Below are 17,180 nucleotides of genomic sequence, written 5' to 3'. Positions count from 1 at the left end.
TTGCCGGCGCGCGTGTTGCCTTACGGAAGCGTAGTGGCTACTTCGCTAATTCGAAAAAGGGGGTGTGGGATGTCGCGTCGACGGAAGGACGAATCCCAACATAAATACCGCCAGATCCCGCGCACTGTGAAAATCGATGCAATGCGAAGCAGCCAGCAAAGAGCTGCATATACCGCCTTGCTTGTCTTTGAGGCAAATGAAGTCATACACGTCATGACATCTAGTTCACTGTTTATCACGTTGGTCATGCATTCATGCATGTACATTCTTTATTATAACGAAACGTATATTCTGGTATATGCACTGCATGACCTGTCGCTTATGTTCGTCACGCACTCATGTCACGTCATACCAATTTTGTGTATGTCCAGTTACCAAAACGGCCGGAAGCGCACAAAGACAGTGTCATGTAAATCATGCCGTACACGACATGCATGTTATGGTTTGCGTGTTAGGACCTGTAATTCCTACTGCAAAGCTCCCATGCCTATTTATTTATTTATTATTTATATTTATTTATTTCATTACCCACAGAGCCAATTTTTATTACAGTGGGGAGGGTTCACAAAAATGAATACAATAGAATACAATGCCACCAAATAAATAATCAAGATCACCAATTAATCACAATCAGCAACACAATGACATATAACATATAACACGGCATATAACGATGAGAAAAATAGAAATAAAAACACGGTTATTTTAACAGAGAGCAAAAGAAATCATTTGACACGATAGATCCAATGTCTGAAGGCAATCGGTTCCATTCTCGGATTGTTTTGAAAAAAAAAAGCATTTTGAAATACGTCAGTCTTGCATGCGATTTCTCGTACCTTGAACGTATGGCCGACGCGGTCTGAGACATAATGCGGTGAAAGTAAATATTTTGTCTTATCAATTCTAATATGACTGTAATAGATGGCATGAAATAACTTCAGTCGCAGTTTACGTCGACGGTTGCGTAAGCAATCCCAATCTAATCTTTCTTTCAGGCTTGCCGCCCCAATTTCTTTGTTTAAATCCCTGATACAAACCGATGAGCTAAACTCATGGAATCCTTTCTAATCTATCAATGTATCGCTTAGCTGGAGGGTCCCAAACTTTGGAGGCATATTCAAGAATGGATCTAACGTTAGTTATGATACCGCGCAGGCGCTCGCGAAAGATGGTATGTGCGGACGCCGCGTGGAGTGTGTATGTGCTGCTCACCTCTCATTTTCTCCTCACCTGACACTTCATTGGGATCAGCATGACCGCGTCCCATAGCGTCGCGTGTACTATGCCATGCAAATTACCGGTGCATGCTTTATACAATGTACACGTCTGATTCGCTATCTGGTCCTTTCTTAAGGTTTGAAAATCGACCGACTCTTACCACACTGCCCCGAGCAATTGTCGGGTACGCCAGACAGCCTGGGCTTTTGGGTATCTCGTGGAACTGCTGAAGAGCAGCAAAAATGTTAGGCCCAAGTCGGGTTCCAATGCAAGCCCAGCCTAAATTAGAATTAGGCCTGTTTGTGGGGTTTAGTTTAGCGGAACCTGTTAGTCCCCACTAAGCTGGTCAGCCTGCAGGGACCCGGTCCGCTGGCCTGGGCAAACCCAGGCTTTCTGGCCGGTCCGGGCCTTTGCGCATATATAACACAGACCACACGGTCTAACCGCCAGTTAATGTACACTCTAACGGAAAATGGTGTTAAGTAAAAGTGTGTGGTTCGTCCCTTTGGGGACTAATGGGGCTGCCACAACCATTAATCCCTTTAAGGACTAAAGACACTGGGTCTAAGAGTTAGTCACCATGCAGCTAACTGGTAGTCCCTACAGATCACCTCAACGGAGTAACATTTAGTCCTCACATTTACACTTTACCGGGCAACCGTTAGTCCCCACAGTTTCACCGCGCCAGGCAAACGGTCGGTCCACTCAAATACTCCATTCGGATGAACTTTTATCGCCAGTTCAAATGATCCATTAATCCCTAGGGATGATTTTGTACGGTTACTCTCCGCAAAGCTTATTACTTTTTTCGCGTGTTTTTTTGTCATCGGGGAGCAACAAATGCCCCGGAAAAGAACACGCGATAAAATATGTAGTCATACGTGTATCACTGCTTTCGCAGTCAATGCGAGAACGAAAGAAAAAATTAGGCAATAAAACGTTTCATTTTTTTCTATACAATTGAAGTTTCTGCTTTCTTTCATTGAAATCACTGTAAAATGTCCGATACAGGTCCAGCCGCGTTGTCAAATCTCGTACAGCCTTCTTTGTGAAGCTGCTCCAACGGAAGCGATAGATGAATGGCATTACACGCGCCAGCGTTCACAGAATTCTGCGTGTTGTGGACAACGGCTGCATCCTGCAAAGCCCAAAATATTGCATATAGTTAGTCAAACGTGACAGAGAGGATGAAGACGTACGCACATGGCAAATATGTGCAAGGTGAAATCACGCGTCTAAATTATGGCATGCAAATAATTTCACCGTGATGTCATATTTCATCAAGGTACATTTCGAGCCACATAGCGCCACAGCTCAAGTGCCGCAGCCGCAGCATCACGTCGATGCGCCGCCAACCACCGTGCCGCCAGCGAATCGGTTAGCTTTCTGCGAGCGGCGTCGTACAGCTCGAACAAGCCCGTCAGCCTCCGCTGCACCTTCGAACCTCGAGCAGAGAGCGAGCCAACGCGGGGCTGCCGCCACGAACGGCGCCGAGCTGCTGGCGAGCGAGCGACGGGGAAGCCGACGGTAATGGCGACCAATTTTCGCAAAGTTGCTCGAGCGAGTGGCAGCACAGCGAGCGAACGAGGGGCCGGCGCCACGAACGGCGCTGAGCTGCTTGCGAGCTATCGACGGGGAAGCCGATGGTAATGGCGACCAATTTCCCTAGAGTTCCAAAGCACAGCTAAAGTCGGCTAGCTAAAGCCCCCCGCCAGCCCGTTCCGGTGCACTTCATGCGCGCGACATAAAACCGAGCTCGTTGCCGGGCACCGGAATGCGTTTTGGTCGAGTCGCAGCGCAACGGCGAGGCCTCTCCCAATATCGCGAGCCCGCAGCTCATCACCGCGGCGAACCTTCGATGAGCGAACGCCCGGGCGGCCGACGGCAATGGCGGCCAATTTTCAGGCGGTCACAAAGCGCACATGAGCTGACGCCCAAGCCGGCCTTCGCGGTGCATTTCGTGCGCGCGATATACAAGACGATCGAGCCCGTTGCCGGCAAGCACAATGAGTTTGGAGCACGTGACAGGTACGATAGAAAAAAGAATGATCACTTACTTGTGAAATAATTCAGCACCGATTTCTGCCCAGGGTCAGGTTGAAATCATGGATCCGACAGGCCTATACTGTCTTCTCAGCCGTCATTCCCAGCCGGTGGCGACGCAGTGCCGTGGCTACGCCGGAGATATACAGCGCGGCGTAGCGATGTGTGTAGACCAGCTCTAGATTTCATGGGGGCGGCTAAACTTAAGAGCGGTACCACACGCTCATCCACGCATACGTGTATATATAAGGCAGTGCGGCGTAGTTTCTAGATCGTCGGAGTCTCCGAACGTGACACAACCGCCCACACGCCACCACGAACACAATTGGGAAGACTGACCCAAGAGCGAGGAGGACGGTTAGTCTTCTTGCGCAAGGAACGTATTTCCGCACACGAGCTTCATCTCCCGCGTGGTTGGTTCCTTTGCAAACGGTTGCTCCTTCGCGGTCTATCCGTTCGTCGCGCGCGCCTATTGGGCTCCCTTATTCATCTTTCTGGTAATTTTGCCTTAGAGTGTAAGTAACACAAACAAAAGAAAGAAACGTCTCCATACAAGTGCCTAGTATTTAAATTCGTATTGCGAACCTGTGCAGCGTCCGTGCCTGCGATGACCTCCTTAATGGTGGGAAGCTTCTTCAGCGAGGTCCCGACGATAATATACAGCGGGTCCCATACTGGACTGAAGCGCATCTCCATTTGTGCTGCGGTAGACAGGAGCTTGTCGAGCTGTACGCCCGTGAAGCAAGAAAACCACGTGGTGCGGTTGGTGGCGTCGCAGCCCAACTTCTGAGCCAGTCCCTCCGACGGATCCATTGAAGCCTGCGGTCACAGGAGAAAATCGCAGAAATATGAAGTCTGGCACAATGAAACTGTCTGATTAAAGCTTTCTATCCTAACCTCGCTGGGATTGGCTCGCCATGATTGCAGGAGCTGCGTGCTCTTGCAGCCATGGTCGTAACGGAATACGTCACACTTTCGGAGCATATAGTGTGGGGATCGAGGACGCCTTCCCATCATGCCTCATCCCCCATCTAGCTCGTTGTGCCCACCCCGCGCGCCTCGATCGCCAGGAACTGCCGTTAAACGGCAGTGTGGCGATCATAGCCACAACGCCGGGCTTTCTTTCCCAGCGCGAACCATGCTTCTCCCTACCTGGCATCCTGACGTCCTGGCGCCGTACACGGCACGTCAAGCTGGCATACGTGGCGGTGTCACGCCCTTCCTCATCGGCCGCCAGTGACAGCCCCCAGGCCCCGTCTCCATCTGAGCGCACATATGGCTGGCGTTTAGTTACCGCGAGAAAAATGCTCTCAGGCCTGGTACGAGAGGGTCACGTGCTGCCTTAGCAGGCGACTTCTCGATCGCGCGCTCGGTGGTCCCCTTTGTGTGGTAACCGATAGCTCATAGCCGGTAGCCGACCGGTCTTGTACGGTCCGCAATCTCTTGACTGTCGCACTGCGCACTGTGCGATATGTTGGGTTAACAAGCCTTTACGATGTGCATCAGTACACACCCAGCTGCACTTCTTTATAGACGAGAAAACCTGGGCCAGGGGGCGCTGCTGCGCCTTTCTGAAAAGCATAGAGTTAATATACTGACTCTAGAGGAAAAGCTCCCCATAGGGCCCATGCATTGGAACCTATAACCTCATGGGTTCCGCCATGATGGAACAAAACGATCGTTGCCAGCGTTGCCAGACCCTGAGACGCTCGCTATATTTGACGGTGGTAATCAGTTTTAATCTACCAACCTAAGCCAGCTACGCGCTGTTCGGAGAACATCAGCTGTGTTTTGATGCGTGAAGCCGTGTGTTAGTGTACGGTTGTCTGTGCAGCTGGTCCGGTTGATAACAGTAAAAATTTCCACCTGTTTGTGCATGGTTTTTACTAGGCACTCCCTGCCAAAGTTTCTTCGTTCGCTGGCACAAAGGTCACTCGACAGATTCGCAGCTCGAAGCAAAGTCCGTAGGCCGTGGTCGCGCGCTGATTCGACTTGCAATGGCGAGACACCTGTATCCACGTTCTTTTTCAGCTCATTGCTGCCGTACTTCAGCGCAGAGAGCCGTAAAGCAGAACAATGTCGATTGCAGCATGCAGCGGCGAATGTGAGTGAGACATCTCCCGAAAGCTTCAATCGAAACTAAAGTTGCACGGCCCACGAAGCTTTATCGCCGTTAAAAAGTATAAAAAAAGTCAGTTGCGACTAGTTCGTACATTCAGGGCTTGTCTCATCTCATCTTTGCCATCCGTCCTGGTTTGCACTGATGCACTGAAGTTTCCAGCTCGAAAGAAAAAAAGGCTGTCACATCAAGTCGAGTGGTATGCGGCGACAGAAGACGCACACAACGGGACACTATGACAACTACGAGATACACATCGCGAACGAAGTTTCAGGGGCTTTGACACGACGCGCAAACCGGCGCAATCGGCCGCAAGCACACACTCGCGTACTCGCGAGTGTTGATATGGTGGTGCCATCTAGTTAACCCGCCTGCAAACGCTCCTTTCTGCGCGCAGTAAATTTCATAAATAGCCGTCGTATTCTTTCGTAGAAGTATTCAAAATAAACACAAAACAATATCCGCAAGTTTTTAATTGTGCAGGTGCTTCTTTAGGATTGATATGTGATGGCAAGAATGACAACGTTCCAAGATGTCAGCGTTCTTGTGGTTATAGGTCTCGCGGCCCAGCTTTTCCTCTAGAGTCAGTATATTAACTCTATGCTGAAAAGCGCCCCCTTTTTCGGAAATCTCGTTATGCGGTCGCGCACGGCGCTTCGCCGCCTGTCTGTTTACATTGCGGCTGCGTGCGTTCTGTCTCGCTGCACGCGAAGCTTTCTCTCTCCCCCTCCTCTCGTTTTCTGCTCGCGCTACGCGTTCGCTCTTCAAGGCGCTCGTGCAGGCATTCTCCTCTCGCGCTGTGCTGAGCAGCAGTGTGCGTGCTCTTGCTCGCGGTGCTCCTGTGAGCGTGCTTGCGCACTAAACTCGTGCTGCGCTTGCTCTACCATTATATTGAACTGCGGTTCGTGGTCTCGCGGGGTCGGTGGCGATGGCGTAGAGCACGTTTGTCGAGAGACTGGCCAAGAAAGCCACCTTTTTGGCGACGGTAATGCCCAGATGGTCGAAAAAATGAAAGGTTGAAAATAAATTAGTGCGCCATGCTTTTAGAATGGTGAAAAGAAATGGCACCATGATCACGCAGAACATTTATGACGAGAATTTCGGCGACCTCGGTATGAAAATAAACGAAAAAAAGTCGAATTAGTCACCCTGCTTCAAAACGTGTGTGCATATGAGGGAGGCGTTTATAAATGACACAACCTACATGGAATAATTCACGCCAACCCGAGTTTGGCATGAAAACAACCCTAAAACGAACGTGGGTGCATTTTCGATGGAGGCGAAAATGTTTGAGGCCCGTGTACTTAGATTTAGGTGCACGTTAAAGAACCCCAGGTGGTTCTTTACCCTCCACTACGATGTCCCTCATAATCATATCGTGATTTTGGGACGTTAAACCCCAGATATTATATGTTGTCTGTGCATTTCCCTTGAATATGCAGTTTCACAGTTCACTTCAGTGCTTTTAATCTTCTCAAGGCTGATGCGGCACTGCGCGGCATAAGAAAGGTGGGCACTGACTTCTGTAATGACGTGACTTTGTCTGCAACTTGGAAACGCAATCACCGGCAGCACGCGCTCCGCCAAAAAGCGCACGCGGCATCGCGCGCGCTTTTCGCTTTAATTTTAGCTCCTGCTAAAATTAAACAGTACTTGCCGCTTGACGAGGCCATACAATTCAATGAACCGGGAAAAAAGGTTGTCAGAAGAAGCACAGAACTAGGTATATCGATTGTATTGAAAATGTTGTTTATCAGACTCCTCTCACATGCGGTAGATATTATATAGGTCGGACGGGTTGTTGTGCTAACGATAGAATTAGAGAGCATGACAACAATGTAAAACGTGCACAAGATGCTTGTTTAGCCATCCACTGTAAAGTCCCTGAAACTTCGTAAAGTAGCGACATACGTGCATGAAAGCGCGCCTCCTCTCTTTTCTCCCTCCTCTGCCCTCTCCGAGGCTGACGCCGCGTTGGCATTGGCCAACTGCAGTCACGTGGGACCGCTCGGAGCGTTCGTTTGTTTACAGTCGCTCGCGACTGCCATCTTCGCTCTCGAAGCGCGGGTTCGCTGGTTCTCAGCGCATATGTTTTATGGATACGCGCTTTCCATTCCGCGTGCGTTGCGCTCCGAGATACCTTGCACACAAGACCGACGTCACGGTTGGTTGCCATGGGCTTCTGCTGCGCTTTCGGATGCCGAAACAAATCAAGTGAAGGCAAAAAGCTGTTTATGATACCGTCCGGGAAGCGCAACGAGTTGCGAAGGAAGGCTTGGTTACACCGAATCGGAAGATAGAACTTTCGGCTGACGTTTTCGACGCGACTATGCGATGTAAGTTGCTATCCTCTCACTATAAGTACTCGTCGAGGTTCGCGCAAATCGCTGGCGTGCTATAAACGCCGCAGACACGTCTCAGTTATTTGGGCAGTACGTCGCTTTTCCTCAACGTTTTATTGCTGCTTCTGCGGGTTCTGTACTAAGTGTTTTTTTTTCGAAAATGTGATTGCGAAACTTTAGAGATTCGGCGCAGTTCTTTTGAAGCAAACACAGTTACCGTGCGAAAGCTCACATTAGGTGTGGTACTCTCTGTTTTTGTTGCGTGCTCGTTTTTTTCTGTTTTTTTATTCCCGAAGCAAATTAGCTTTCTCTGGCTCTTTGACGCCGACAGATCCGCCGGTGACTTGCGATAAAAGGTAGGTGGCAAAGCGTGCGTGTCCAACCGAGTCGCAGGGCGCATCATCGTTTAGGAACTCACGTACTCGTGTATATTTAGCGCGAAGGTTTACGTGCGTTTCGTGTGGAGGTTTATATCCGCGAGTGGCTTTCCGCCGCGGTGGAGCAGAGGTTGCGGTGCTCGGCTACTGACCCGAAGGTCGCGGTCGACCTCGGCGGTCACATTTCGACAGAGGCGAATAGCTTGAAGCCAGTGTGCTGTGAGATTTCAGTGTTCGTTAAAGAACATCAGATGGTCAAAATTTCCAGAGCCCTCCACTACGGCGTCTCTCATAATCATATCGTGGTAGTGGGACGTAAAACCCCAAATGATATTAATATCCGCGAGTGGAGCTCTCGCGAAGGAAACGTTTACGGTGGCAGGCTAGTTTATTCGTTCGCTTGCTCGTTCATTGAGCAGCGAGTATAGTTCGTATGTCAAGTACGTCTACGAGGCACACTTGCGCACTATGGTTGGTGCGTCTAATCTCTTAACGAATCAACCAACGCTGTCTAAATGTATCGACTGGAAATGATGTACGCCTTCTGGCGCATTCTTCTTTCAATGAAGCTCCGAGCTGCTGCTTGCACTGACAGTCTTTTCTAAATAATAATAGTCGCCACTCTTAATACAGCCAACACCCATTGCCTATGTGTTTCTTCCACTCTAAAAACTGTCCACACCTTTTGTGAAGTCTTCTTGCCCCTCACCAATAACCGTCCTCTGGCTAGTTTGCGCTTCCTTTCTTGAATACTCGGCGCTCGGCACTTTCCTATCAAGGATGCTTTTTATTAACACGCACGTCATTCGTGACCTGAAAGTAGGGCGCGCCGGCGATAATGCAATGGAAAGGCGCGCGAGATTGATAGTTATTGTTTCGGGACAGAATACGCCCCATAGCACGCCCTTTTTGTGAGTTTGCAACAGTTACAGAAAATAGCGAGCGCAGAGATTTGGTGAAAAAGACAAACAACAAGTGAGCCAGATGCTGGGATATTATTTTGTAGGAAAGAGGACGCCTCAAATACGCCTTTTGTATTGCAATGTGCAGTGCTACATGATACAGGCACGTATAGCGGCGTTAACTATATTTACCCAACCGATACTTCGGAACGGCTACCTCTAGTGCGTACTGGCAGCCTCAGTGCGTCATTGGTATGCGCGGCGAATTCGCCTCGCGAGGACGACGTGTACAACGTATAGATTTCAGAAGGCTTCATGTAGAGCGGGACATTAACGTTCAACATCACACATGTCCTTTACAAACGTGTCCTAACATCTCCTAAACGACATAAAATTAAAAAAAAAGATACAAAGATCTAGACGGCTAGTGCGAATGCTTAAAGCCCGCCGCCTGGCAAGCGCGCGCTCCCTTTGCGAAGCGTCGTCTGCTACGCAAGAGCAAGGTAGGTGGCGCCATGCTCGAAAAGAGAGTGCGAAGGAGAGGAGAACGAGGAGGAACGCGAGCGGAGGAGGAAAGTGTCGCTACTTTACGAAGTTTCAGGGACTTTAATCCACTGTAGGTCGTGCACGCGCTCACCTCTTTTTGAGAAATGTAGTGTAGTCAGTAAACCCAGTGATCGCCTAACACGTGAAGTTGTTGAAGCGTATAAGATTGCGCAGTTGCGTGAAAACTGTGTCAGCACCCCGTAAATCGCATCATTGCCCAAGGAAATGAAGTATCTACGGAGGCGTTTGTCGTAATCTGTCTCGGTTGTGCTGTTCGCGGCCCATCTGCGCTACGTCCAGTGACGCAGTATTATGCGATTGGTTATCAAGTGTATTTATAGGCGATGCATTTGTTTTTTCACAGTAAATTTGTTGAGAGTTCAGCGATGTGTGTGTTCCCTTCCTGTGTGTCATGCGGTTTTTGCGCTTTTTTTTCTAATCATGTACAACCAACAAGCCCAGCTCTCCGCACTTTTGGAATTCATACATCCATCTTCATATATATTGAGTTGAAGATCCTAAGTTTCCTTTTAAATGTCAAAATGAAAATGGCCTGAAATCAGTATTTGCCATCTTTCTGTAGTAAAATCAGATCTAAGCGGATAGGAATCTGGCACGGCATTACACATTACAGCTTCTGAACGTGACGTTGCTGGTATAGGCTCTCTGAAACACGAAGTAAGCATAGCAAAGGACAGTATATGAAACTTTAGAATAGGATAAAAAACAATTCCACTTTGCGTTTTCTGTATATATTCCAATGGATGTTTGCTATGCAGCTAGGCAGTTACCCGAATTGTCACACATAGTAGAAGCAGGTCAGGAGTACAAACCTTTCTCTGTAGGCTAGAACTAGGAGCTACCAATGGTCCTAACGACGTAAAATTACATTGTAACGAAGGAGAGAGCGCTCACTGCTGCCACGTTTGACCCTAAAATAAGGAAGGCAAGTCTAGAAGCGGCTGCTTTTCCTAGTCTCGCGCTATGCAAGGCTGGGTCAGCGCTGTTCCCTTCATGATGGAAAAAGCGCCACTTCAACGGACACTCAGAAGACAGGACAACACTCTCTCCGTTTTAGTAGCATGAACTTATACCAACACGCCCAAATGGCACTTTTTAGCTGGGCCCTTCGCTTATTATTATGGCGTACCGTTACATTTGGTGGATGTGCGGTTCCCTGCACATCCCTTCGCCTTGGAACTCTGAAGCCTTGCACTTCCTGCCACTGCTACCTCCACAGCGTTCCAGGGGACGTTTGTGAGCGATCAAGCTCATCAGCTGCCAGCGTTACATGGTTGTGCCGTTCGCAGTGAGCATTGTGTCTCACAATGCTCACTGACTGTGCTGACGCTGACGTCGACGATTGGCTTTTCAAGCGAAGCTTGTGTAGCCTCACAAATTTCGTTGGCGTTGTAGATGTGAGCGGAAAAAGAAAGAAAAAAAGAACACCGGCACCTGCGAGTGTACAGAAATGCGGCGGTACGCAAATGACGTCCTCGAAGGAGTGCCGGTCACACGCGTATTTTTTCTAACAATGATCGATGCCCCCTCAGTCGTGGGCTTGTCGGCGATCAGCCGTTTCTGATATGGCAATCTGATGTGTTATCGGCGTGACTTCTGATTTCACGTTGCCACATTTCATTCTTGAAAGAAAGAAAGAAAGAAAGAAAGAAAGAAAGAAAGAAAGAAAGAAAGAAAGAAAGAAAGAAAGAAAGAAAGAAAGAAAGAAAGAAAGAAAGAAAGAAAGGAAAAGAGTAGGTCACACGACAAGAGTTTCCGACCGAAGAAAGGCTCCTAGTTTTTTTGCTTTTTTTTCGTGGTTCGTGAAAGTACCCGAGGTTTAGCCAAGCATGTTGTTTGTCGCCTCATGACCTGCTTGCCATGAACCGACGAGTTGCGACGAAAGTGAAAAAAAATGAAGAAAACAAGCACCGCTCGAGAGGTGAAGACGGAGCGCATCGGCAGGCGCATTGCCGTGCGCACCAATGTGAGCCGTGGCTGAACGAGATAGGTATTCTAGGCAGAAGTAAGGATATAGCTATGGGTGCACGTGAATTATTGGAGGCATTTTATATTAGGGAGTCATGTATCAGCGACACGTTAATTTCGCTCTCTCATTCGGAGAGTCGTTTTATAGAAATTGCGATAAGGGTGATGTGATGCGTGCTTGAAGCTTTTTTGTTACGTTGCAAAATCACTAGTTGAATTTACAATGCGCCTGTTTGTAAGAGGCAGTCGAAAGTTATAGTGCTCACTTTATTTCTGCCCTCCTTGTTTCGTTGGTATGCGCTCAGTGGCCATAATTTTACGGTCAGTAAAGAAGTGCGATACTTCGGTTTCGGAAATGTTGGTGCGATATATTGCAAAATTATCAGTTCCAAAAGGTGACAGTCGTTGAAAAGGGTCATATGTGTTCTTGCGTTTTTACTGTGTCTATTGCTATGGTTAATCCTTACAGCAGGAAGTGTTTCTACGCCACCGGCATGGGCGTACGGGCGTGTCAAAAGTCATCGATTGTAATGATAGCAGGTAAATGCTGAAATCAAAAATGAGAAAGTGGTCAAATACGGTGGCTCTCATGGGAGAATTTATGACCTTTTCTGTTTACACTTTACATTATACCTAGGTCCCAAACATTGGTAACAAAGCTAATTGCAGAATCCGTGCAGATGACAGCAATTTATTTTTGGTAGGAAATTCCGGTATAGACTTAGTAAGAAAGGCTAGCCAGGCACTGACAAGTATAAATTATTGTGCAATTAAATCAGAAGCACTTAAGAATTTAAGATAATAAAACGAAGACAGTACTATTTCGACCACGAAACAATACTTAATTCTGAGCCAATTGAGCTGAGTGACGTTGAAGAAGAACCAGTGCCAATAATGAATACACTGCGCCACTGACCACCGCCACTGGCCACCGGCGCTGCTTCATAGATATGCGGTGCTGCGATTATAGGTTTCGGATGCTTTGGCCGATTCGTGCAAATACCCCACAGGCCTAGCGAGTTGTTCCTAAGCCTGTGCCGCTGAAAATCTACAAGCATGCTAAATTAGCTTTGAGGCAGCACTTACGGCGTTCGCAGGCACTCCGGATATGTACACAGAGCCTTCAATGATCGCCCGGGACACGGGGACATTGAGCCTGCCGGCAGCCTGCACGAGCATGTAGGCGCCTGAGCCGTTGCCGAAAAGCATCAACGCCGAAGCGTCAGCGCCGAAGACTGCGGCATTGTCCATCGCCCACTGCATCGCGAGCATCATGTCTTCTTCGGCGACGTCTGGGGTGAGACCTTGCACATTTTTCGGGTGCAGAAAGCCCAGAACACCTAAGCGCACGTTAGGCGCTACCACCACAGCGTCACCTAGGGAAAAGAAAGAAAACTCTAGACGCAGCAACAAAACTAAACGCCATCTATACGTGACAGAGGCTGCGGGTTCGTTTCAGGTATAGGAACTTCCAATAGCTTACATTCAGTGCAGAGCAGGGGCGTAGCCAGCAATATTTTCGGAAGGGGGCGGGGGTTACAACTATACTTTATGTATGTACGTGCGCGCGTTATATGTGTGTGTATGTATACGTGGAAAATTGAAAAAATTCGAGAGGGTAGGTTTGAACACCGGACCCCCCCATCTGGCTACGCCAGTGGTACGGCATTGGCGAGTTACAGCATTGTCGCAAGGCAAAGCGTTGCCACGATAATGCACAAATCACTGGGTAATCATGTTAAAAAACTGGGCGTGCGAACACGGGCACAAGAGAGAAGTCAAGAAGGTGAACCTACGGTAGGTTGAGTGTTGGAAAGCGTAGTGGACGTTTTCGTAAGGTAAATCTTGGCATCGATACGGCGATCATTGTTGCCCCGATTAGAGATCCAAAAGGAAATCGTCGTTATTGCATACTGGCAAACTGGGTGAACGTCTAGAAAACCTTAAAATGTTTACCGCCCTAAGGCGGAGACACAAGAAGGAGACGCAAACGGGGCAAGCGCTGTCTTCAGACCACGTTCATTTAACACTTTGTTATGCATCCTTACCAAACTGCGCAACTTGCCCCACTTGTCAGTCTGGAAAACGATGGTTAATATCTCCTCGCAAATGAATTTGTAACGCTTGCCTTTGATAGAATGTATACTGCATGCTCGCTTACTGGGAGAAATATTCTCTCCGATTGTTGTCAGTGGGCCTTTCAATATATGGTATGGTGGAGTGTCCGTAACTTGCTGACGCTAAGCACGTTGTTTCACCTGGCCTACGGCGCCTGGCCTACGATGTTTTCTTAGCATGAAGTACCTTTAAAGAGGCTTGAAGGCGTGATTCAACACGCTTATGGAATTCTCGTCACAGGCACGATAATAAAGCGCTTCAGCGATTTGCCCCTCTGTGGACTTGCCACTGGCATGGCCGGAATGTCGTCTTTTGAGCGCAAATCTTTTTAAAATTTTACCTAAAAACTTTCTGAAGGGTAAAACAATGTGTATTTTCGCGCTACAAAGCGCAGCATTAAAGGGAACAGCAATGCTGCGTAATGAGCACTGATTTTCTCCAAACGAAAAACTGACACTTAAAGTGTAAGAAAAACATTTTCCGATTAAGGTTCTCTCTTGCTTCAGAGATGTTTGTGGGACGCATATCCAGCACGCGCGTCCTCTTGTCGGTCTTGAGTTAATACTTCTCAGTCCTTGCACCACAACCGTTTTACAGCGAAGTCGTGTATGGCCAGGGCTCCGGACATTATTTATGAGCGTCAAGAGAAAACTGGGGGACACTTAAGCTTCGCCTTTAAGAGTTGAACACGATAGCGATATCCTGCCCCTAGTGCGCACTTCGAACACTACGAGTGTTTAAGAGAATGCGCGCACCAAGGTGTGTGCCTTATGTAATGGGTAGCATGCTTTAAACCAGGAGCAATTATGCGCGAGAAACTTTTTCGAAGTTGCGATGCACCCACTACGTGGTCTTAAGGGAATACGCGCAGTAATGTGTGTGCCTTTTGTAATGGGTGGCTGTCTTTAAACCACCAAGTCGTTATGATATTGGCATGGTGTGACTCCCGATGGCAATGTACGCTTGTACCACGCAATATTACTGCGATATTACATCTCGTACTGTGACACCTGTATACAGGACGCGTATTTTTGGGAAGCATGAAAGTTACTTTCAGTGCAGCTCCAAGCAGAGGCGTGGCTGTGTGGTAGAACACCGGCTTGCCACGCAGACGACCTGGGTTCGATTCGCACTCGGACCCAACATTTTTATTATTTTCGTTATTTGCAGCCTTTTCGACTTTTCGGTCACGGACAAGAGGATGATTTTTCGCTCACAACCAACGGCGCCGACACTGACGCCGACGCCGACGGCGGAATTTCTGCGATACGAGCTCTTAAACGCTATCGCGTTAAAATGTATGCGCCGCACGAATTGAGCAGGCTCCACCACTCACCACCATTCCACAAAAATGAAGAAGGACACACTCGGTTGGCAAGCACTAATGACAGTCGTGCACGACACTCCAAGCGGACTCAGCAAGCCAGACAAGACGACGCGGTACGCATTTAGGCTGGTTGGTTCATGATTAACTGTAGAAAACAGCGCTAAAAGACGGGACGGTCCTTTCTTCGTCCCGTCTTTTAGCGCTGCTTTCTACAGTTAAGACGACGCGTATCGCGAAACGGAGAATCCGGCGAAAAGACGAAAGCTTCTCAAATGTTAAACGTTAAAGAAGCCATACGCTAAATTGAGAAGAGACTCTCTTCTGTGGATTGATATTTCAGATTTCGTGCAGGGTGAATGACCGGCTATGCCTCAAAATTACGTGTCACCGCTGTGTCGTGTGCTAAACAGCTTCGCCGGTCATCCACTTTCACAGAGCGCAATGGTTCACAATTTTTTCATCTTAAACAAGCTCGGTCGACGTTACCTTTTGCCGCGAGGTCCGCCCACTGGGGCACGTCATTTGTGCTCCGCTGGAACCAATGACCGGTCGCAGCCATCACAAGAGGTCTCTTTCGGGACGCATGGCTGGCTGTGGCGGGTGCCCAGATGTTCAGGTGCAGGCAGTCCTCGCTGCCCAGCACTTTTCCGTCCACCCACTGGGCGCACGGTGGTCGCGGTTGCATGGCGAGCACTGCTTCGCATTTGTCGGTGTCGTTCGGTGCCACAGGCGAGGCGAATCGATTCTGGCCCGCGGTGCTGAGGGCGTATGGCACGCCTTGCCATAGGTGCACCTGTGCGCCGTCCTGCGTGGGCACGGTGGTGCCCACCAGTCGACCCGTACTGGTTTCTACCTGTTAGCGAAAGCAAAGCATGCGAATACTCGCGTTAACATTGAGCCACGGCATCGCCTGATAAAACTTGGACGATTCACATTGCAAGCTTTACTTATATACGTAGTTATCATGACAACCTTGTAATAACGTGATTAACCCCGTAAGGATACGCAGCGTCTTGCCATCCTGCCTGGAGTTACGCTTTTCGTAATATGAACGTTTTTATATCATTTCGTTTTCCGCTCACGAAATTCGCACTTCTAGTCGATTACAGCGTATGGATTATACCTACATTAGGTTATTGCAACAGCGATTACATGGATACCTCATTTGAATTCCCGGGTTCATCATTGGAATTACCGTCGCCATAATGTTTCACGTGCACTGCGGTATGTGTATGCTGCATGCATGCGTCCGCCCACATCGGCGGGGTAGATGTAACTTTTTGGAAGTTCACAGATGGCGACACTAGGTGCATATGCCCTGACCAAACATTTCATGAGAAGTTCCGAGAGACTGCAGCGTGAAAACAACAGTAAAGAAACTGCCAAGCTCAGCCTCTTTCTTTTCGCCAACTGGCAACTTTGTACTATCGCGAACTCGCTCGGCAACGGGCAACCCTATCGAAATAAATTTAGTTCTTTTGTTCATCCCAAACGGACGAAGCCTTAAAGCGGTGAAGAGAAAAGTGGGCACTGGCAAATACCAGACGTATGCACTAAGAGACAAGGACGACGGCATCAATACCAATATGAATAAGATAAAGCAGCTGAGGAATTCTACAGAGATCTGTACAACCAGGATGATAATGTACGAAGCAACGTTGGTACGAAGGGACAACCAAGATGATAATGTAAGAAGTAGTAGTAGCCCAGAGGAATCAGACATCCCACCAGAAAAGACAGGGAAAGTAAAGAAAGCCTTGGAGGGAACGCAAAGAGGCAAAGCCGCTGGTGAGGATCGGGTAACTTCAGATCTGTTGAAACACGGTGGACAAATTGTGCCATAAAAACTGGCCACCCTGTATACGAAGTGTCTGTTGATGGTGAGCGTACCGGAATCTTGAGAGAATGCTAGCATCATCTTAATCCATAAGAGAGGGGCCCCCAAGGACTTGAGAAATAACAGTCCGATCAGCTTACTGTCCGCTGTCTACGAGCTATTTACAAAGGTAATAGGCAATAGAATTAGAATCACCTTAGAACTAAATCAACCAAAGGACCAAGCAGGATTCCATACAGGCTACTCAGCAAAAGACAATATTCACACTATCAACGAGGTGATAGAGAAATGTGCAGAATATAAAACTACTCTACATAGAGCCTTCATAGATTACGAGAAAGTATTTGATTCAGTCGAAATCT

General features: G+C 48.3%; 1 protein-coding gene across 1 annotated transcript in view; it reads right to left on the bottom strand.

The window, feature by feature from the left end:
• LOC125760291 (neuroligin-4, Y-linked-like) overlaps window positions 1–16,185 on the bottom strand; it is a 21,192-nt gene extending 5,007 nt beyond the window's left edge. Inside the window, exons 1-5 of the mRNA XM_049420170.1 lie at window positions 16,177–16,185; window positions 15,468–15,834; window positions 12,623–12,912; window positions 3,847–4,080; window positions 1,379–1,444 (exon numbers count right to left, since the gene is read on the bottom strand). Coding sequence (XP_049276127.1) covers window positions 1,379–1,444; window positions 3,847–4,080; window positions 12,623–12,912; window positions 15,468–15,834; window positions 16,177–16,185 — 966 coding nt within the window. The remainder of the gene's footprint in view (window positions 1–1,378; window positions 1,445–3,846; window positions 4,081–12,622; window positions 12,913–15,467; window positions 15,835–16,176) is intronic.
• Between the last annotated feature and the right edge of the window lie 995 nt (window positions 16,186–17,180).

This window comes from Rhipicephalus sanguineus, chromosome 10 (genome assembly GCF_013339695.2).
Source record: "Rhipicephalus sanguineus isolate Rsan-2018 chromosome 10, BIME_Rsan_1.4, whole genome shotgun sequence".
Lineage (NCBI taxonomy): Eukaryota > Metazoa > Arthropoda > Arachnida > Ixodida > Ixodidae > Rhipicephalus > Rhipicephalus sanguineus.
The sequence above is the reverse complement of the archived record's forward strand: the minus strand, read 5'-3'. Positions and strand labels throughout refer to the sequence as shown.